Source organism: Rhineura floridana, chromosome 4, assembly GCF_030035675.1.
Source record: "Rhineura floridana isolate rRhiFlo1 chromosome 4, rRhiFlo1.hap2, whole genome shotgun sequence".
NCBI classification, from domain to species: domain Eukaryota; kingdom Metazoa; phylum Chordata; class Lepidosauria; order Squamata; family Rhineuridae; genus Rhineura; species Rhineura floridana.
In genome coordinates, this window is record NC_084483.1 from 61,996,218 (window position 1) to 62,019,597 (window position 23,380).

Sequence of the window (23,380 nt, forward strand, 5' to 3'; positions counted from 1 at the left end):
TTTGGGCATGCAGTCCCAAATAACTTTCCCCCAAGGGAATTTGGCCCTTGGGGAGGGAATATCTTCCCCACCCCTGTCTTCAAGTCTCAACAATAGGTACCTATGCCACAGTTTCAGATCCTCATTTGTTTTCACCAACCTTGGTTTACACTTTAAACAAACCACAGTTCTCCAAGTTTGGATGTCATGTGGCACTGTGGTTTGTCTAAAACTAGAAGTAGATGCTTCTGATCTCCTCCTCTGGAATGCAAAAGAGAAGGTGAAGGAAGAGGGTGAACTCAAGGCTTGCTGCAGCTCATTCACATAGAAGGAAACCATGATTTTCCATTACATCTGAGCCAGGCAAGTAAATCCCTAAGCAGAGTTTAGGACTGACTTAAGATCTCTCAGATTCAAATCCTACTCTCTGCCCACCGGGTAACACCAGTTCTCAAAAACCATCTTTCTCTCTATCCTATTGCATACACACATATTCCATTATATTCTATATTGCTTACCATGGATTGTGTTCCTCGTGTGGAAGATGTAGTAACTGGAGTTATAGTGATGGTACTTGTAACTTTGCTTGCTCCAAGCCTTGAGGATACATTATTCCTGGGAGAACGAAGAACAGTTCCAGTCATGACTTCCTTCTCTGCTGCTACATTCATAGGCCTGACAGTTATCACAGGGCTTGCTCCTTCTTGAGCAGTGCCAGGTGAGCGCTTAAACTGAGACCCTAAGTGGATATGAATTTTGTTGTCCTCTGTTGTTATAATGTTTGTGTTGGCATTGTACTTTCGGACTGGAGTTGGGACAGTTTGTTTTTCTGGAGTCACTCTAAACACAGCCCTCCCCATGGTCATGTCCTGTGATTCTGGAGACACAGTAATTTCTGCAGGTGCTGCCGAGGTAGACACTGTCATTATTTGAATTGGTGATACAGGTCTTTCCATGAAAGGAGACTTCGTGCTCTCTGAGGATTTCTCTCTGGAGAAAGTAGTTATAGTCACCGGTGACATGGCTCGCTCTGGGCCCAATGGGCTCTCACCACCTTTCCCTTTTTGGGACATGACATTAGGAGAGGGAATGATGGTAATCCGTGGTTTCTGATTCCCCAGTGTGGGGATAACAGTAGTACTGGAGAAGAAATCTTCAGCTGTTGGACTAGTAATCTCCAAAGTAGCTGTACTGTTCTCATGATCTGGAGTTACCCGAATGTGAAGAGGCTGCCCCTGCTTTGGAGAAAGGACAACCTCCCTAGGATGTTCTGGACTGGTTTGTATTCTGGCTCCTTTATCTGGAGTTGTCTGAGAACCAGTTTCTCTTTTTTTCATCCATGGAATCCAGGACTTCCTCATTGTAAGGTCATTCGCTGCAGGAGGATATCTGTCAAGCACGGATGACCTCTCAGTGGGCTTTTTAAGGCCAACCTGCCGAAGATTGCTCATAATGTGGTTCTCTTCCTGGAATGATTTCCTTATGAACACAGCTGGTGTCTCCTCTTCCGCTGTTTCACTATTTACTGCATCAGTTTGTACTCCAGTGGATGTAACAGGCACATCTACCATTCTTCTGCCATTCATGCTGGGTCTAAGAGCACGACTGTAGCGTTTAGACAGCTCAAGCTCTTTCATTAAATTCAGCACCTCTTGCCCCATGACTTTGTTTTTATTTTCTTCTTCCAGAAACCTTTGCTGAAGGACTGAGTAATCCACTTGGAGCTGAGAAAGCTGATCTTCTTTGTTCATCAGCTCATGAATTTTCTCTTTGAGAGCCTGCACTTCTGCTTTCAAGTCTCTGCTTTTAGCCTCTTCCAGCCGAAACCTTTGCCTCAGCTCTGCCTCCTGAGTCACTGCCTCCCCCTTCTCTATTGCTTTGTTTTTTGCAATCTGGAGCTTCATTTCTTCCAGCTGCTGAGAAAGAAGGTTAGCTTTGTCCTGCTCCGTCCTAAATTTTTGCTCCAGTTGATCATATTCATCCTCAGTCTTCATCAAGTCTCCTTCAACCACTTCCAATTGCTTGAGACGCTTCTTCAGTCTTTCAATTTCAACCGTTAGTTCTTTAATCTTGTTGTCCTCTTGTCCAGAAAGCCCAGACCCTTTTCTAACGCGACCTCTGGCTATTTCTCTTTCTACCTCCTCTATGCCATCAATCCTTTTCTTCAGTAGAACCACTGTACAGTTCAGCTCAGCAGATCTTTCCTCCTCACTCTTCAACTTGCCAATTAACTCATCTCTTTCCTTTGTCAAACTGGACACTTTTTCCTCCATTTCCGATTTCAACTTCAAAAGCTTTTTGCTTTCATCTATTAGCTTCTCAGTCACTTCCATAACTTTACCTTGCTCCACCTTAAAGTTCTTACTCAAGCTTTCAACTTTTCTCTCTTCCTGCTTTATCTTATCCACCATGTTTTTTCTTTCGTCAACCAGCATGACAGTAAAGGACTTCAGCTTTGTAAGGTCATCTTTTAAGATTAATTCAGCCTTTTCCAATTTACTTTCTGAAGACTCAAGATCCTTTACTCGTGTTTTCAACACTTCTAACTCATTGATCAAGTCTTTGGTTAAGTTCTTTTCTTTCTCCAGATTCAAACGCAGCTGGGTGCATTCAGATTTGCTTTTACTGAAAGCCTCCTCCAGCTTCTCCAGTTCAGACATTCTCTTCTGCAGTTTCTCCACCTCAAGCTTCAGTTCCTTGCTATGGTGCTCCTCCTCTTGCAGTTTCTTTTTAAGCTCTTTACACTGGGATTCGGTTTTTGTGATCTCCTCGTCTTTGCCTTCCATTTCAAGCACACGTTTGCGGAGGTTTTCCACCTCAGCCATCAAGCTGGAGTTCCCACATTCCCCTTTGGCTATTTTGTCTCTCAGTTCTTGAAGCTCTTCTTCAGTCTTTTGAAGATTTTTGTTGGTTTCTTCCAGCTCCTCAATTCTGCGGGTTAAGCCAACCAACTTAAGCCTGAGCTGTTTATTGTGCGACTCTTGGCTAACCAATTTGGCAGTCATCTCCTCATGCTCTTGGGAAAATGAGGAAGTCTTGTGTTCAAGTTCTGCCTCTAACTTCATTAGTTTCTGTCCATCCTCTTTTGCTTTGATACCCAAAATTTTAAGTTTTTCTTCTTCTTCCCTTAATCTTTGAGTCAGATCTTGTATTTTCTGGGTTTGCTGATCAAGTTGTTCAATATGCATCTGTCTCTCATCCACAAGCATGAGTGCAAATGATTTGAGTTTGACCAATTCTTCTCTTAGTTTGTTGAGCCTTTTTGCATGTTCTTTTTCCTTGCGGGCTTGATAGAGCTTTTCCTGTTCAAGAAGCTTCTTTAATCTGGGGTGGGGGGGAAGGGAGAAACACACATAGTGTCATAAGCTTCCTTTTTTTAAAAAAAATTAATCCTGCTACCTAACCTATGCATGTCTCTAGGGCAGGGGTGGGGAACCTGTGGCACTTCAGATGTTGCTGGACTCCAACTCCAATCAGCCCCAGGCAGCATGGCCAATGGCAAAGGATAATGGCAGTTGTTGTCAAGCAATATCTGGATGGCCACAGGTTCCCCATCCCTACTCTAGCTGCTTGTACATATGGGTAAGCCCAAACCTTCACAGTTGCCAAAGTGTACAGTATGCTATTCCTGGGGGCGGGGACAGGGAGTGCATTAAGGGATCTTTCAAAAGTACATTTCTTAGGAGCTGTTCCGCATGCTGGTACACAACCCTTAAACAGAAAAGGCAGAAAGCAAGTCTTCCTTTTCATCCTCTCCTATCCCAGTCACTTTTCTGGCCAGACTGGAGCAAATAGGGATGAATTCCCCACCCCAACCGTCTTTTGGGTGAAACACAAGGAGTTGCCTTATACCAAGCCAGACTATTGGTCCATCTAGCTCAATCCTGTCTACACTGACTGGCAGCAGCTTTCGGACAGGAAATCCTCTCCAGTCCTACCTGGAGAAGCCAAGGATTGACCCCAAGACCTTTTGAATGCAAAGCGTTGGTCTACTACTAAGCCACAGTCCTTTCCCCAAAGAGTCTGTGTTGTTATGTTCCCTACCCCATACCTCCCTTTGATACACAGATGTTACAATGCAGAAAAAAATGTCACAATGCTTCTGCCAGCCCCCAGCCTCTTCTATTGTGCTGCACTGAGGGCTCCGGGTCCTGAAAATGGAAAAGCAGCTTGCTGTCATTAATCAGAGCCCTCAGTGACATCCCAATAGAAAGATGAAGGCTCATTATGGTATTGCCAGGAGTTCTTATCTATGTACAGGTCTCTCAACAGTAGGAGTAACTACCTAAGCCATCATGAAACTTCTACATGGGTCTTTTCATTTCTTCAAACAGTTATGGTCTGGACCTCACCTAGTATACTGAATGCAATAGCACTTTCTGTACTCAAAAAACAACAACAACAAACCCTGTTTGTACCAAGAAGTATTAAGCAGAAACTTCAGCAATCTCTCAGAGCAAGATGTTTTCACAGTGATACAAGGGCAATACTCATCTCTGGGCTGACCACTGTTCTGCCATAAAATCCCAGTGCATCTCTTGATGGTCAATTTCCAAAGAAAAATAGCCAGAATTGCACTGAAGACCCCTCCTTCTAATAGCAAACTCAGGTGAGCACCAGCAAGATCACAGCCAAAATGAGGCCACTCAGAAACAAGACAGAGGTATCAACACCATTTGGGGAAGCCCAAGGTTCACATAAATATAAACAACTTTTAAAAAGAAGATCTAAGGGAGACAAAAACTTTTTAAAACAGCCCCATGAGGATTGGCATGCTCAGTAGCCACGGAATATAGAGTGACAGTTCAAAAGAAAAATGGAACATGGATGGGGACAAGAGTGGAATTCCCTGCTTGATGTGAAAGGCTGGATGGAATCCTGAACAGGAGGATATACAGCAACATTTTGTTTCAGGTCCCACTTGTTCTTTACTTTTCCTCTGGCTCAAAGAAATTTTAAACTTCCATGAGCTTTAAAAGAACAGCTGAGAAAATTTCTTTGCACCTTGCGAAATAACATCCACAAATAACAATTTATTGTATGCCTCTGAATACCAGCTGCTAGGGAACAACAATGGAAGAGAGCTGTTGCCCTCAGGGCCTGCTTGTAGGCTTCTACAGGCATCTGGTTGGCCACTGTGGGAAACAGGATGCCGAACTATCTAATTTTTTTAGTTAATAAAATGTATATGCTGTCATTCAAAAATATGCTATCTAAGCCTTTGGTCTGATCCAGCAGGGATCAGTCTAATGTTCCCCAGGCCTCGAATAAGCTTAGATTTACACTTTTCCAATGATACTCAAGAGAAGGTTGAAATGATTTTATACTCTGTCAGCTTTTACTAACTTTAGTATTAACTGTACTAAACACCTAGTGCTTGCTCTTCTATGTGCTAAAACCCAAAAGCTAAGCCATTAAAAAGTTGGATTTGATTTAAGTTCAGGTTCATTAGCTGAGACTCTCTCTCTCTCTCACACACACACACACACACACACACACACGGCTTTGTTCCTACTCAGACACTAACTTGAATCAATAACTTCAAACACACTTTGTAGATATCAAAATCTAACTCTTACTATTGCAGTGTATCAACTCAAAGATATCCGCTTACAAATAAATTGATGTTTTTAAAATATATTTTCCATCTTTAATATGCTATTTCACAAACTAATACTATGTCCTTCAGCACTCTCAGTCATAACAGCTCATTACAGCAAAATGATTTTCGGTCCCCAAACTGATGAACATGTTTGTATTAGTGTGCTGCCAAAGCTTTCTGTGGCTGCGTGGGGGTTATGGTTGTTTCATGGTATGATATATTTAATTTGGTTTTAAACAATGATGGAAGTTGCTTGGAGACCTTTGGGTAACAAGCACTAACAAATCAAATAATAATACTAAGAACAGAAGTTTAGCTCATTTAACCTAGCAGTAAGAAACAGAGAAAGTATAATCCCATTATACAAATCTGTGCTCGGAGTTAGAACTGTACTGTGTACAATTCTAGTTACCCCAAAAAGAATACTGTAGAGCTGGAAAAGGCACAGAAAGATAACTACAATCATCAAGGTCTTGTAACACCGTCCTATGAAAGGCTCAAGAACATGGAGCTTTTTAGTTTTAAAAAAGAGAGAGTGCTAAGAGGGAACACCAGTAATTTACAAAATTATGAATGATTAAAACAAGAACAGGGAACCTGTGGCCTCCAAATGTTGCTTAACAACAACTCCCATTATCTGTGACTACTGCCATGCTAGCTGGGGCTAATGGAATTTTGAGTCCAACATCACCTGGCGGGCCATAGGTTCCCCATCCCTGAATCAGACAAAACACATATAGAGAAGCTTGTTCCTCTATCCCACAATACAAGGTCTCAGAGAAACACTATGAAGTTGACTGGCAGGAGGTCCAGGAAGCAAAGAGTTCTCTTAAAGAACCAGATGTGCTAATAGCAACCATTTTAGATGGGGTTTAAGTGGATTAACCAAATTCATGGAAGATATCTTCAATTGCTCATGCACCACTAGCGCATCAGGAATCTCTAGCCCAGTTGGATGCTACACTAGTGTGCTAATGCTGCTTGCATAATGGCTGAAAGCATAACTTACAATGGAAGTGTATGAAAGACCCACATGTGTCAGTTTTTTGTGTATGTTCGTTGGTATCCAGACTGTGCTTGTTTGACAGTGGCATAGACTGTCTTGGGAGGTAGCATGCTCTCCACTGGAGGTATAAAGCTGATACTAAAATGCTTGTAGATCTGGCTTCTCTTGCTTTGGAATTCTTACACTCTGAAGTTATCTCAAGATGAAAATCTCAACTAGCCAGACATTTTCCATCATCATCAAACCAAAATAATCACACTCAGTTTGGAATATTCAGAAATTTCCAAATTAGCCCACAGCTGACTGCTTCTCTCAAATGAAATATAGATCAATATTTCTCTAGAGATTTGAGTTTCATTTAGCTTGATTTGAGATAGTCAAGCACATTATACTAGTAGTCATCGTTGTTTTCAACTAGGATCTGAAAAGGGGAACCCAAAAGTAGTGCAGTTTTTTTCACTAGTGTAAACAGATGATTGTTGGAACAGAACAATATCAGTGTTATTACTGTTCAGAGTGTTTTAATTGCCATCAGTGGGTATCTCACTGCTGACTTTAGAACATTCCAGCGACAACGAAGTTCTCCTTAAACAGCCAGCTTTATTACTCTTTAGAGTAGCAGCAATATTTCTCTATAAAGCTATTTAAAGTTCAAGTTCACATAATATTTTCATGCTTCCTCTTACCAGAAATATTTTAAGAGATTTCCAGAAGGTAATAAGATTTTTTTCTAACTCTGCTTTTATAATTTACAAGCCAAGCAGCCATGGATTTTTTTTTAATTTAAGAATGTGTCAAATTATTGCATAAATAATCACAGAGGAAACTCTTCAGCTTGTGTGCTATTAAGGACTAGACAAAACTATTATGACTTTTCCTACACGGAAAGCACTTTTATGGAGGATAAGTGTGCAAAACCGAGAATAATAATCTAGTCCTAGATTATATGCATTTTCCTACACGGAGATAGAGCACTCCTAGCTGCACAGGCATCAGCCCTCTCCATCTCCTACTGAGCAACAGCTGCTCCCCAATGAACAGCTGAGAGAGGAAAGGACTTTGATGTTGTGCACGGTGTACAATTGCAGCTCCTTCCTCTGCACAAACTGCTGTAAGAAGATGAAAGCAGAAGGGAAGAGTCTAAGCAAAGAGATGGATCTTTGTACAAGTGTGAATAAAGTCATCCATGCATTTTTGCAATTGAATGCCTACAGTTTTTGGGGTGCAATTGCATCTTGAAGTTTGAGGCTTGGAATAGCTGCAAGGCATGGCTTGAAGTTCAGCTGCACACTGACATTATTTGCATTCTTCTGCTGGGATTGCAGAGGGTTGTTGTTTTGTTTTGTGTTTTTGGTTTTTGCCCGGACAGGACAGCTCTGTTGGAGTGCTTCTTCTTCTTCTTCTTCACAAAGTCAATGCAGAAAGTGGAAGGTTAACCCTGAGTGGAGTTACTGTGATTTAAATATATGTCTCTTTGCTTAGAATATCTTTTGGGGGGGGGCTGTTGTGGGTCTGACCCATACACTATTGGAATGCAGCCCCAGACAGCTTTCCAGTGTGATAATGCAGCCCCACTGGAATAAGGTGCTCCAACCTTGTCCTATATGGAAGAGCTTTCCATTTAAGAAAAATGTGATGGCTCCCACACCAGCCAGCCTTAAAGTTAGTAAACTTCCTCAGGGAGCTATCCAGCATTTGCTTTTAAGAGCTGGCTTGCTGTTTGTAAATGTAATTCAAGACCTTACTCAGTTACACTCCTGACTGACTCAAAGGTATAAGCCCTGGTTTATGTCCAAGAAATTTCTTGTTTCTGTACGAAAGCTTGTCACATATACGTGTAGTAATTGTCCATCAGCATGATCTTGCATGATCTTCCCACATGACAGCTTACACAGGCTTATTTCCTACACCAAGTATATGTATTTGTAAGAGAAAACACTGGTGCCCAATCCAGCTATAGTCATGCTTTAAGGAGGACAATATTTGCATGCAGGCTTGTAGCCAGTCAGAAAGTTTGGGGGGTGAGGACCAAAAAGTAGAGGGGCAGAAAAACTCTGTAATAAATTTAATTATTTTTTGTAAAAAAACTTAGGGGGCAGAAAAACTTAGGGGGCCACCCCATGGCTTTGGGCCTGTTTGCATGACCAGCTGTACCATAATGTGGACAGGGTTGAATATCCAAATGTAGATCCAGCTGAAAACAGCTTTGTATGGATAGACTGCAAGGATAGATGTTCGTTCTAATATGCATGGGACTTTTGAATAGATATGTTTGAGACTGCATTCTAATTAAATAAAATACACATAACTACAGTATATGACAAAGGTGAGAAACCTATGGCCCTCCAGGTTAGAAATGTTAAGATTTACAGAAAATTTTGAAGCCAGGAAAAATACAATTTTTCCAGGTTTTTGTGTGTGTGAAAAATGGGATATTTTGGGGGAAACTGAATCTGCAACACTTATTTTTTAGCATCCTTTACACATCAGAAGCCACTTTGTTACCTAAAGAACATAAAATGTATTATGCATAATTTAGTTTGCCATAAATTTATAGTGTTTTGTATATTAAAACATACAATTTATTCAGACAATAATTGCATATTGAACTTACTTTTTAAAAGAATGTTTAAAATGGAGCTAGAAGCCGCTGAACTGTAAGGAACCTATTGTGTCTTTGGCTTTGCCGGTTTATGAGAAGCAGGCAAAAAACAATGAAAACTGAAGAAAACATCAGCATTATAGTAAAACAAAGACAATTGTTTTTATATTATGAAAATTGTTATGTCCTCCACAGCATCAAGCCGACATAAAACACTAATTTCTATGGAAAGAGCTGAGGAAAAGCGGGGGGGGGGCTCAGTGAATACTACAGGAAATGAATACTACATAAAATCAATCTCATTTTCTGAACTATCAGTACCAGTAATTGCTTCTTTGTGTTGCTTGGCACTGTCTCCCACTTTGAGGCCCTGTCAGGAGCACAGAAGCAGATCCACCAACTATGCCAACAAGGAAAGGCACTGAATCCTTCCTTCTCCTGTCAATGACAGTGCCTCCTAGAGGCAGAAATGCATCTGTGCCTAACAAGATGACTACTGTAATGGTTTATTTTCATGCTGTATGATTTCAGCTCTCTTTGCCGATTCTTAAATGACAGTGCCTCCTAGAGCCAGAAATGCATCTTGCTCTTGCATTTGAGAGCTGGGACTTGCTTCTCCTCACGTGTACAGGAACTGCAGTGATACTGATACTGCATACTGTATAGTCTTCCTGTTACATAGTTTTTAGAAATTACTTGGCAGGACCAAACATACAAACACCTTGTTTTAAATATTTTATTCATCATTCTAAAATAAAATATGTTATAATCCAAAACTTTTCATTTTTTTTGGAAAAAAACAAAAACAAAAACAAAGCTTCAGGAAAAATGTGTCCCCCTCATTTTTTCTCTTCCCCCCCACCCGGCCTTCACATCTCTACTCCAGATGCTGCTAAACTACAGCTCCCATTGTCTCTGACCATTGGTCATGCTGGTTGGGGCTGATGGGAGTTGTAGCTGAAAACAAAGTTAGGGAAGGCTGCTTTAGGTTATTCTGAAACCTGAGACTCCAATAATCTATAACATGGGAATAATCATGCTGGTATCACTTTTATATAGTTGTAAAGATTAAGTATGTGAAATCCTATGAACTGGAACATACTACTTCAGTCGCTTGTGTATAAGTACATTGGGTAAGCAGCCAAGATCTGCCCAATTTACTGCTCAGTTTTCGAGACTGATACAATTATTTTCAACGCTACCTGCTTTATTAAAGTGCATTTATATCCCACCTTTCTTCCATTGGGGGACTCAAGGAATACATGAGGCTTCTAAGTGGGCTCCCAAACAAGTACAGACCAGACCATCAGTGGGTGCCATCATGTCTTCTCAGAACAGGTCCTGGGACTGGCTTATTACCCTGCTATTAAAAATTGTGCCACAGAAATAAACAAGTCTAACAATATTTGAGCTCACCCAAACTAGAAGCCATTTTAGAACATCATTAAACATTAATCCAGCTCAAACACCACCTGCTTTTCTTGTATGCAGTGCAGGCAAATTTCCCTGTTTTAGAGCAATGGGTTATCTCACTTGTTCCCAGCATACTATTTTTTACATCAGCCACATTAACACAATCCTATGCATGTCTACTCAGATGTAAGACCCACTGAGTTCAATGGGTCTTACTCCCAGGTGAGTAAACATAGGATTACATCTTAAGAAGTGTTCACAAAACAAAGCTTGTAGGACCAAACAATTCAATTTCTCAGTTGCGTAAGAAGAAATTAACAGTTATATGCAAGAGGTCACTAAGCAGGAAGCCTGTCAATGTGAAACAGAAGATTTAAAGTTCAGGCAAGTCTCTTTCTGGCCGAGGTTATCCTTCCTTGAAGAAGTTTTTATGAACTGTCTTCTGCACAGTGAAATAAAAACCAAGCCACAGAACTCCAAGGAAAGATTCAGTTTCATAGCATCACTCTATTCACAAAAAAGCTCAGAACATTCCATACAAGTAACCTTGAAAACCTTGAAAGCTATCTGTGCTGTGATAGCTTCCTTTCCCCAGTCAGTCAACAGAAAGATCTGAGCTGTTCTCATTTTAAAAGCTGCAGATTTGCCCCTATAACTAAGCACATGTCTGTACTTCACACTGTTACATTCTACAGCTCCTAGTTGAGCCTGCCAAGCAAAACCATTAACACAAGCACAGAAAAATGTGCATATACAAGAAACATTTCATAAACAAGCAAAGCAGCAAAACGTGGTTTGCTTACCTTCTTCTAATGTGTAGCACTTTCTATCCTCCTCCCTGCCCCTCTTTGCATGAGTTTGTTAGTCTGCAGGCCCTGCTTAGCCCCTGCTCAACAGGGAATTAGCCATCACATTCCAGCCATGTCATCAGAACAATGAAAGGTGAATGTTGTGCAAAACAGCTTGGGACCACTCACTGATGATGTCATCCCTCCCTTATATGGTTCATTATTGTGCAGATTTAACTTTGGGCAGTGAGAGGGGGAGAGGGTGGAGCCTCACTATTTCAGAAAGCAAAGGAAAATGTTGGCTAGAGAAAGGCTTCGCTGGGGTGGGGGGAGAGGTAGGTACAATAGACGTGTATTCTTTCTCTTCCCTCCATTCCCCCCCTCCAAACTAACTGAACTCCAGCCAGTTCTATTCAACATGTGTTCAAGCTGCAATTGCAGCCCTTTCAGAATTAGCATAAGGAGCTGAAATCACACGGCATGAAAGTAAACCATTATTCATCTATTAGGGATTTCCATCCTAAATGCAGCACAAACAAAAATGGAAGCTGAAATGACCCCATACACATAAAAACAAAAACAAAAAAGGGGGAAAAATATTATAGTTCCTTCTACAAACCATTTATTACATTGCTACACAGCAGCTATGTTTCTCCTGAAAAGAGATCAGGTTAAGCATCTTGGGCATGTGCATGCCCAAAGTCTGCTTATAACTCATTAAAAACGGGGTGTATTCTTTAGAGCCTGCCAAATTTTGAGTTAATTTTGCAATTAAAAATAACACCAGAAATCAGTATTTAAGGAACAGCTTTGAGATAAGGTCTGATGCTGTGAGATAACTGTTGGGCCAACAACAGCACTCTACAACAAGTCCTGGCTGATTTGTATAGGATCAACCAATTTATGCATCTCCTTTTAGATCATTCTACATGGCAGCTAAATCTGGACTAGACTATCATTGAATTAAATGTGATTTGAGGTACCTTAACACAACTAGTGAATACACGCCCATATGCATTTTCCCCAATAAAGAATACAGGTAGGTGTGGTGTCACACCACACCCTTCTAGATATTTGGTACTATCATCTGAAATTAAAGTTCTCCCACCCTTATTCTTTAGCATCCTGAGTCTTTTACCACTGCAAGATAAGAGGAAATTCATTAGGTCAATGATTCGCCCATCACTGCATTTCCATGCTAGCAAAAGCTTCATCTGCTTAATTTCTATTAGAGGAATTTTCCCTGACATATTTATTATTTTTACCATTCTTTCTGTCTGTGAACACACTAAGCAGATTACAATATTAAAAACAATAACATAGTAAAATATAAACAGCAATAATTTAAAACCAGTTCAGAAGCTGATGAAAACCAACCAACTACTAAGCACATAAGCTATCTTTCATGATAGTCAAGCTCATCCTTGGTTTACACAACCCATGGACTTACTACAATGACACTGATTTCCTGATAGGAATTGAGATGAGTGACTTGATAAACTCTCCCCTACTGTATTTGACTGACACCAGATGTTTTAAATCCACTCTATCCATCCAACTATCTTGGCATAATCTATGGCCCCATCTGCACTATACATTTAAAGCAGTATCATACCAATTTAAACAGGCATGGCTTCCCCAAAGAATCCTGGGAACTGTAGTTTGTTAGGGGTGCTGAGAATTGTTAGGAGACCTCTACTCCCCTCACAGAGCCACAGTTGTCATAGCGGTTTATCAATCAATCCCTCTTCCCAGATAACTCTCAGAATTGCACCTCTGTGGGGGAAATGTTATGTGCCTTCAAATCGACTACAACTTGTGGCGACCCTATGAATCAGCGACCTCCAATAGCATCTGTCATGAACCAGCCTGTTCAGATCTTGTAAGTTCAGGTCTGTGGCTTCCTTTATGGAATCAATCCATCTCTTTTTTGGCCTTCCTCTTTTTCTACTCCTTTCTGTTTTTCCCAGCATTATTGTCTTTTCTAGTGAATCATGTCTTCTAATGATGTGTCCAAAGAATGATAACCTCAGTTTCATCATTTTAGCTTCTAGTTATAGTTCTAGTTTCATTTGTTCTAACACCCAATTACTTCTCTTTTTTGCAGTCCATGGTATGCACAAAGCTCTCCTCCAACACCACATTTCAAATGAGTTGATTTTTCTCATCCACTTTTTTCACTCTCCAACTTTCACATCCATATAGAGAGATAGGGAATACCATGGTCTGAATGATCCTGACCTTAGTGTGCAGTGATACATCTTTGCATTTGAGGGCCTTTTCTAGTTCTCTCATAGCTACCCTTCCCAGCCTTCTTCTGATTTCTTGACCATTGTCTCCATTTTGGTTAATGACTGGGCCAGGGTATTGATAATCCTTGACAAGTTCAATGTCCTCGTTGTCAACCTTAAAGTTACATAAATCTTCTGTTGTCATTTAGTCTTTAGTCTTCTTGACATTCAGCTGTAGTCCTGCTTTTGTGCTTTCCTCTTTAACTTTCATCAGCATTTGTTTCAAATCATGGCTTCTGCCAGTAGTATGGTATCATCTGCATATCTTAAATTATTGATATTTCTCCCTCCAATTTTCACACCTCCTTCATCTTGGTCCAATCCTGCTTTCCATATGATATGTATAAAATGCACCCGTCTCACACCCTTTCCAATTGGGAACCAATTGGTTTCTGCATATTCTGTCCTTACAGTAGCCTCTTGTGCAGAGTATAGGTTGCGCATCAGGACCATCAGATGCTGTGGCACCCCCATTTCTTTTAAAGCATTCCATAGTTTTTCATGATCTACACAATCAAAGGCTTTCCTGTAATCTGTAAACCGCCCAGAGAGCTTCGGCTATGGGGCGGTATATAAATACAATAAAATAAATAATTAAATAAATCTATAAAGCACAGGTTGATTTTCTTCTGGAATTCCTTGGTCCATTCCATTATCCAACGTATGTTTGCGATATGATCTCTGGTGCCTCTTCCCTTTCTAAATCCAGCTTGGACCTCTGGCATTTCTCGCTCCATATATGGTAAGACCCTTTGTTGTAGAATCTTGAGCATTACTTTAGATGCATGTGATATTAAGGCAATAGATCAATAATTACTGCATTCTCTGGGATCTCAGGGTGGATCCCAGGGTAGGGGAAATAGGCATCTTCTAACAACTCTCAGCACCCTTCCCAAACTACCATTCCCAGGATTCTTTGAGGGGAGCCATAACTGTTTAAAGAAGCATGATATTGCTTTAAATGTATAGTGCAGATAGGGTAGTTTTATGTTGCATTGTATTTTTTGATCTGTGTTCTTTAAATCTGGAAATAACTATTACTCATTTTTGGTTCCACACTTATCAAACACTAAAGCTTTCCAACCATACCACTTAAGTTCTGGGGTTCAACCCCATTTTAAAAACAGATTCTAGGGCTGAGTCCTGGCATCAATTAAGCCCTGCTTTGACCTCTCTTCATGTTTCTTATCTCAAAGCAGAACTCCTGTAGCAAAGGTAACATCCACAGACCTCCCTAGATTCCATTACAGCATTGCTTAAAACCTCTACAAACAAAGCCAGTTGCTTCTGTTACAGAAGAACAAACAACTGTTCCCCAGGAGTTGTATTTACTTACTGCCATGAAAGTGCACTCCATGCATACTGCAAATCACCATCCATAAAGAAGCCATGAAAGTAGTTTCTTAATTAACCTCCAGGTTTCTGTATGATCAGAGGTGAGGCTTCTAGATAATTAGCATCTTTCAATGGGAACCTGCAGACTTAATGTGTGTCAATGAATTCCAAGAACCCGTTTGCTGGGGGGGGCAGGGGAGCTTTGGGTGTTTTTTATTCATAGAAAAAAGGAAAGTGGGCAGTCTTTAATATAAATCTATTGAATTAGTCATGTTGTGCCTCTTGGGAAAAGATTCAATAAAGAGAAATACAACATATCTTTGAAAAAAGAATACTGGAGGGGGAAAGAGGATTGCAAGCTGTGCTGATTCTGAGCTATACATTTTATATTACTTACATCATATTCCACCAAAACCTCTCACTTAGTTCACTTAAAGTGAACTGGCGTTATCACCAGCCATACTCTTGTTTAAAACAGATCATTCCAGGCACATGTTATGAAACATATTATCCTCAAAGGTTTTTTTCCTCCCTCTGAATTGATGGGCTGAGGCATTACTTTTTTCTTCTTTAAATCACACCATGTTAATTGTTCTGTATATCTCTATTATGCCTTTTTTGCCTTTTATGGAGTATGATTCATGAACTAAACATAATAACTTTAGACGCATTTTTAAAAGCATTTATTTTTGACTGAAGAGAAAATTCAGGCTTTTCAGAAAGCATATGATCAGATGGTGTTGTGGGAAATTATTTGAGGTTTGATTCTATCTCTTTTCTCTTCCTCCTTCAAAGTAAGGTTCTCATTCAGTTGAATGATACAGTGCTATTCTGTTAGACGTATGACAGAACCATACCAAACACGTATTTTTCATGTATGTTGTATCAACTGTCTGGTTCTACATATTGTGGTAGTGCAGAAATCAGTACCACCTCAAGAATAAAATTAATAGTACTTAAGCTATTTTACCTTTGCAAATACCAGCCACATTACATGTGCCTTTACCTAGTACTAGGTAATCAATCATTATGCTAAACACAGAGAGAAATAATCTTGGTGTTCTGAAACTGCCTATATCCATTTTCTTTTATACTTATTTTGCCAAATCATGTATTACATTCTTACATGGCAATCTTAAGCATGCTTACTCAGAAGTAAGTCATACTAAGGTCAATTTAACTTACTGACAAGGTTGCAGTGGATTACAGAGCAATATCCTTTAGTCTTCTCTTGGCTCCTATTAAAGCCACCAACTCACTCCTCACTAGAGGAATGTTCAAACATTCCCTACATAAAATAAATCTGTTATGATTTATAACCCAAGGAAGCCTAAAAGACTTTATTAATTTTCAACATAATCTGACTGCTGTCTCCATAGAACCTTCCTCTACCCATAATTTTAAAAGGCTGATTAAAAATACGCTTTTGATACCGAGTCTAGTATCAGCACCTTTGGCTTAGGTGTGGAGAATAACACACCTGTCTATTTCATCAAACTCTCAACCACAGGTTTTCTAACCCTTTCTGTTCCTCAGTATGTGAAATGTGTTGCAAGATCCTTTGTGACACAGGCAGGTAAGCTGCATGGGGCACAACTTTCAGACTACACTGTGCAGCCAACTTGGGGCAGCAAAATATTTTGGGCTAACCAATTGTAAGGACCCAGACACCTGTTTCTTCAGAACATCACATCATAATGTTAGGCAACCAGGCAGGTTTACAATGTTGATGGGTGGTTATAGCATTTTCCATCTGTCTATGTTCCATGACCTCCCTAAAAGTCAGAGGTTGAAGAGTCTCTTGAGAGTATCTTTCTGACTATAATGAGAACCTCTTATTCCTCTTCAAACATGGTGTGCTGATGTGCCACTCTTGGTTTTGACAGATTATGACCAGTAATCTTGTTCTGAATTGCCTAATGCAGAGGTGGACAGAAAGCAGATTAGCTGATTACTGAATGATTTGCAGTAGAACTTAACTCCCAACTATTTAATAATAGCGTCATCCCAGTGTATATCTCATGGCTTCACCAACAGAAATTTGGCTGCACCCTCTGGCTCTACCCCACCTTTCTACCATTTTGCATTAATTGGTGGACCCCAGGCTCTGGTACAAAAGTAGTTCAGTCCACAAGAGATTGGAAGATTCCTACGTCTAGCCTAAAGTATACGTGAATTGTTTTACAAGTGGTATTCAGCCTCAGAGGCAAAAAGTATGTTTATTTATTCGTTCATTTAGAAAATTTATATACTGTGTAACATTTTGAAAAATCCCTAAGTGGTTACTATATATCTATATAGTTTTATAATTATAAAATCAAAATATAATAAATGCAATAAAACAATATTTTTACATATTATGAGGATCCTGAGGCCTTTTTTCTTTTTAAATAAACTTTACTGAATGACAAATTTAAAACAGAAAAACAAACAACTCTGTGTGGCTTTATGCACAGAAAAAAATCTATCCCACAGTATGGTAAGAAAGAATACGTCAGATGGTTCACAAGTGCCAGAATGACACAGTAGTTCTCTGTCTCTCCATTTCCTTTCAGGCTATGTCTTCTGGGCTCAACAAAGAGGAGGTTCTCCAACCTGCCCTTAAGCTGTCCTCTCAGAGCATCAATTTAAGCAGTTAACCAGACTCCTCATTGTATTGAAGAAGGGCAGGGGTGATTTTGATCCAAGAAGTGAAAAGATTCGCTAAACCTGTTCCATACAGAGTTCCTCCTTTCCCCTCATGTCTCTTAAATGGTGAGTCAACCTTTCAGCCACTGCTATAGCCCAAACATTGAGATACCATAAGTCCAAATCAAATCCTTCAAGTGTCTTCCATTTTTGAACACTAGACAAACATACTGCTGCCATCAAGAACACGAACAGTTCCTTAACAGTTCCAAACTAGGAAATGTGGTAGTAATGGGTGACTTCAACTACCCGGACATAGACTGGCAGCATATGTGTTCCAGTCATGACAAAGAAGCAAAGTTTCTAGATATTCTAAATGACTATTCCCTAGACCAGTTGGTCATGGAACCGACCAGAGAGACGGCAACCCTGGACTTAATCCTCAGTGGGGACCGGGACCTGGTGCGAGATGTAAGTGTTGTTGAACCGATTGGGAGCAGTGACCACAGTGCTATTAAATTAAACATACATGTAACTGGCCAATTGCCAAGAAAATCCAACACGGTCACATTTGACTTCAAAAGAGGAAACTTCACAAAAATGAGGGGATTGGTAAAAAGAAAGCTGAAAAACAAAGTCCAGAGGGTCACATCACTCGAAAATGCTTGGAAGTTGTTTAAAAACACTATATTAGAAGCTCAACTGGAGTGCATACCGCAGATCAGAAAAGGTACCACCAGGGCCAAGAAGATGCCAGCATGGTTAACGAGCAAAGTCAAGGAAGCTCTTAGAGGCAAAAAGTCTTCCTTCAAAAAATGGAAGTCTTGTCCAAATGAAGAAAATAAAAAAGAACACAAACTCTGGCAAAAGAAATGCAAGAAGACAATAAGGGATGCTAAAAAAGAATTTGAGGAGCACATTGCTAAGAACATAAAAACCAACAACAAAAAATTCTATAAATACATTCAAAGCAGGAGACCACCTAGGGAGACAATTGGACCCTTGGATGATAAGGGAGTCAAAGGTGTACTAAAGAACGATAAGGAGATTGCAGAGAAGCTAAATGAATTTTTTGCATCTGTCTTCACAGTGGAAGATATAGGGCAGATCCCTGAACCTGAACTAACATTTGCAGGAAGGGATTCTGAGGAACTGAGACAAATAGTGGTAATGAGAGAGGAAGTTCTAAGCTTAATGGACAATATAAAAACTGACAAATCACCAGGCCCGGATGGCATCCACCCGAGAGTTCTCAAAGAACTCAAATGTGAAATTGCTGATCTGCTAATTAAAATATGTAACTTGTCCCTTGGGTCCTCCTCCGTGCCTGAGGACTGGAAAGTGGCAAATGTAACGCCAATCTTCAAAAAGGGATCCAGAGGGGATCCCGGAAATTACAGGCCAGTTAGCTTAACTTCTGTCCCTGGAAAACTGGTAGAAAGTATTATTAAAGCTAGATTAACTAAGCACATAGAAAAACAAGCCTTGCTGAAGCAGAGCCAGCATGGCTTCTGCAAGGGAAAGTCCTGTCTCAGTAACCTATTAGAATTCTTTGAGAGTGTCAACAAGCATATAGATAGAGGTGATCCAGTGGACATAGTGTACTTAGACTTTCAAAAAGCGTTTGACAAGGTTGTGATGCTCCTATATATTACTGTATATATGGTAAGTGCTGGTTGTTTAGAGTATACATGGTAAGTAGTGAAAGAGGAGGGGGAGTGAATGGGCAATAGAATGCTTGATGATTGGCTGAATGTTTAAAATGGCTGACAGTATAAATGAAAGGATGACAGGTAAATCTGGGTGAATGTGAGGTGGTAAATTGTGGAATCTGGGGGGAGAAGAGAAAAAGTGGATTGCTTGGTGAGGTTTAAGAGAGTTGTTTGCCAGGAGAGAGTGAAGAAGGAGGGAGGTGGAGTTCGGATTAGTATTGAGTAAAACCATATGCTTATGTGCCTGAAGAAGAAATCTTGTTAATCTTGTTAGCTTTGTTATCTGTAATAAATACTTAATTTGGTTTACCAAAGGCCTGATCCTTGGCTGGGGTTTCACAGACCAGAAGGGAGGGTAAGGTAATGACCAAGGCTGAAGGGGAACTGTAACAAATGGTGGCAGCGGTGAAGAGAATAACAATACCAGTATTCAGAGTCTCTGGGAATACTAGTATTGGGACGTTACTGGTGGTTGCCTAGCAGGGGGATCTGTTGAGATCTGTGCTAGAGCGGGGAGAGAAATCATAAGAGAGAGCGGTCCGGACTGGTGGAGTCCCTGGTGGTGCCTAGAGACAGGCAGTAACCACGAGCAGGTAGGAACCTGACAGGGAAAGTCCTGTCTCAGTAACCTATTAGAATTCTTTGAGAGTGTCAACAAGCATATAGATAGAGGTGATCCAGTGGACATAGTGTACTTAGACTTTCAAAAAGCGTTTGACAAGGTACCTCACCAAAGGCTTCTGAGGAAGCTTAGCAGTCATGGAATAAGTGGAGAGGTCCTCTTGTGGATAAGAAATTGGTTAAGAAGCAGAAAGCAGAGAGTAGGAATAAACGGACAGTTCTCCCAATGGAGGGCTGTAGAAAGTGGAGTCCCTCAAGGATCGGTATTGGGACCTGTACTTTTCAACTTGTTCATTAATGACCTAGAATTAGGAGTGAGCAGTGAAGTGGCCAAGTTTGCTGATGACACTAAATTGTTCAGGGTTGTTAAAACAAAAAGGGATTGCGAAGAGCTCCAAAAAGACCTCTCCAAACTGAGTGAATGGGCAGAAAAATGGCAAATGCAATTCAATATAAACAAGTGTAAAATTATGCATATTGGAGCAAAAAATCTTAATTTCACATATACGCTCATGGGGTCTGAACTGGCGGTGACCGACCAGGAGAGAGACCTCGGGGTTGTAGTGGACAGCACGATGAAAATGTCGACCCAGGGTGCGGCAGCTGTGAAAAAGGCAAATTCCATGCTAGCGATAATTAGGAAAGGTATTGAAAATAAAACAGCCGATATCATAATGCCGTTGTATAAATCTATGGTGCGGCCGCATTTGGAATACTGTGTACAGTTCTGGTCGCCTCATCTCAAAAAGGATATTATAGAGTTGGAAAAGGTTCAGAAGAGGGCAACCAGAATGATCAAGGGGATGGAGCGACTCCCTTACGAGGAAAGGTTGCAGCATTTGGGGCTTTTTAGTTTAGAGAAAAGGCGGGTCAGAGGAGACATGATAGAAGTGTATAAAATTATGCATGGCATTGAGAAAGTGGATAGAGAAAAGTTCTTCTCCCTCTCTCATAATACTAGAACTCGTGGACATTCAAAGAAGCTGAATGTTGGAAGATTCAGGACAGACAAAAGGAAGTACTTCTTTACTCAGCGCATAGTTAAACTATGGAATTTGCTCCCACAAGATGCAGTAATGGCCACCAGCTTGGACGGCTTTAAAAGAAGATTAGACAAATTCATGGAGGACAGGGCTATCAATGGCTACTAGCCATGATGGCTGTGCTCTGCCACCCTAGTCAGAGGCAGCATGCTTCTGAAAACCAGTTGCCGGAAGCCTCAGGAGGGGAGAGTGTTCTTGCACTCGGGTCCTGCTTGCGGGCTTCCCCCAGGCACCTGGTTGGCCACTGTGAGAACAGGATGCTGGACTAGATGGGCCACTGGCCTGATCCAGCAGGCTCTTCTTATGTTCTTAGATTGAACAACCAAATCTTGGTCTTGAACATATTTAAAAGAAACAGTTGAGGGGTACATTTCTTGAGTGACCACTGACCAAAACTGGGCCACCCATGGGCACTCCCACCAAAGATGCATATGCGTTCCCTTACTCTCACATGCTCTCCAACAATCCTGAGATAAACCACTTGCTATATGGGAAAGTTGTACTGGGGTTCTAAACTACCAGTCTAACACTTTGAGGGCTGAGGCCTATTTTATAATATTCACAACATGGAAAAAGAATGTTGAGATGGGGTAAAGGGCAGGTGACCATGCTTCCTCAACCCTTCTCACCCTAACAGTTGTCTTTCCCATGTTTCTAGCTTGTGTGTGTCACTTTAGTGGTCCTAGAAGTCCCTGTGCAATTCTGCACACAAGTTTTCCTTTTTTTCCCCCTTCAAAATGAGCTAGTATAGTGTAGTGGTTAGAGTATTAGACTAGGTCCTGAGAGACCAGAGTTCAAATCTCCGCTCAGTCATGAAGCTCACTGGGTGACCATGGGCCAGTCACTGCCTTTCAATCTAACCTACTTCAAGGGCTGTTGTGAATATCAAATGGGGAGAGGGAGAACCATGTATACCACCTCCAGCTTCTTGGAGGAAATGTGGGATGTTTTTTATTTTTTTATTATTATTAATTACCTGCCCTTCCCCCAAGGTTTAAATACATGATTAAAAACATCATTAAAAACTTAAAAACAACATAAACATCAGAACATCCCAAAAAATAGAATGGGTCCTAAAAATATACATCTCAGGTGTCAAAAAGCCAGGGTAAAGAAGTGTGTCTTCAGCATTTGCTCAAAACTGTACAGTGAAGATGCCTCCCTGCCCTCTCCTGCCCCCCAACCTTCTGAGGGTGACAGAACTACCAAGAGGGTCCCTTTAGCTGACCTAAGTATAATTAATACATTAATTCATTAATAAAGAGCAACCCACTTCAAAGTAACCTGTTCATCTTGTAGCAAAGTGCCCACCTTTTTTCCTTCTCTGCCAGAGGTTCTGTGTTTTCTAAAGCTGCACTGCAAACAGAAATTCAACTGGTAGAATTTTATATCTATGCTGGGGGCAGGAGGCACCAGTATGTCTGTCACGTCTCTACTAAAAGATACAGGTTCTTGGTTAGGAAAGACTGTTTTAGACTACAGATGGATTCTAAACCATGCTAAACACTTGCACAGCACTAGGCTGTCATCAGAAAGATCCTTGACACGTTTTTGGAAACCTACATCACATCACAAAGATCACCATAGCCTGATATAGTACTTCCACTGGCCGTGCAATTGATACATATTTAAAAATAAGGGAAACAGCTTTATTGTGCTAGTTAATATTAACAAGGAACTGTTCTGTATAACATCTTTTAGGGGCAGGCCATAACCTTTGCTAGACAAGAAGCTGACTTACAGCAAGTCAGGACTATTTGTCCTGTCCATTCAGGCCAATATTGTCTGCTCTGACTGGCAGCATCTCTTTAGGGTCTCCAGCAGGGGTGGGATAGAACCTGGGAGTTCTGAATACAAAGAATGTGCTCTAGGACTGAGCTAAGGTCCCTCTTGCTAAAATATTTTGAGGCTGTGGCCTGACATCTTAATTTTTTCCTGTCTAGTTATCATGTGGCTGCATTTATCAAGTTACCCCTCCTTAATCTTGACAGATGTTTAACCCATACAGAAGCTTGAAACCATTTCCATCCACTCTTAGTAGCTTCTATAAATTGCTGTCTTAAAGGACAGCTGGAAATAAGAGTAGCTGGATTAGGATCTATTGTTTTTATCTTATTTACCAGTTTCTAAATGTTCATCAGGGCAATTAGAAAACCTTTAAATGAAATTAGTGGGTGTCTTCCAAGTTCAGTCCTTTTACTGTAATGCTGTCTCTATGGGGCTACCCTTGAGGTTGGTCCAGAGGCTGCAGCTGGTGCAAAATGCAGCATTATGACTGTTTACTGGGACAGGATATTGCCAACATGTAACTCCATTGCAGAAAGAATTGCACTTGCTGCCCATTAGCTACAGGGGTAAGT

General features: G+C 40.6%; 1 protein-coding gene across 4 annotated transcripts in view; it reads right to left on the reverse strand.

The window, feature by feature from the left end:
* Positions 1-23,380, reverse strand: part of FILIP1 (filamin A interacting protein 1) — a 124,593-nt gene that overhangs the window by 18,936 nt on the left and 82,277 nt on the right. For 2 of the 4 annotated variants that reach the window (XM_061623147.1, XM_061623148.1), the window contains exon 5: positions 498-3,303. In XM_061623147.1, coding sequence (XP_061479131.1) covers positions 498-3,303 — 2,806 coding nt within the window. Of the gene's footprint in view, positions 1-497; positions 3,304-11,405; positions 11,616-15,017; positions 15,161-23,380 lie in introns of those variants that run through there. The other 2 variants (XM_061623149.1, XM_061623150.1) reach the window with 2 other exon arrangements.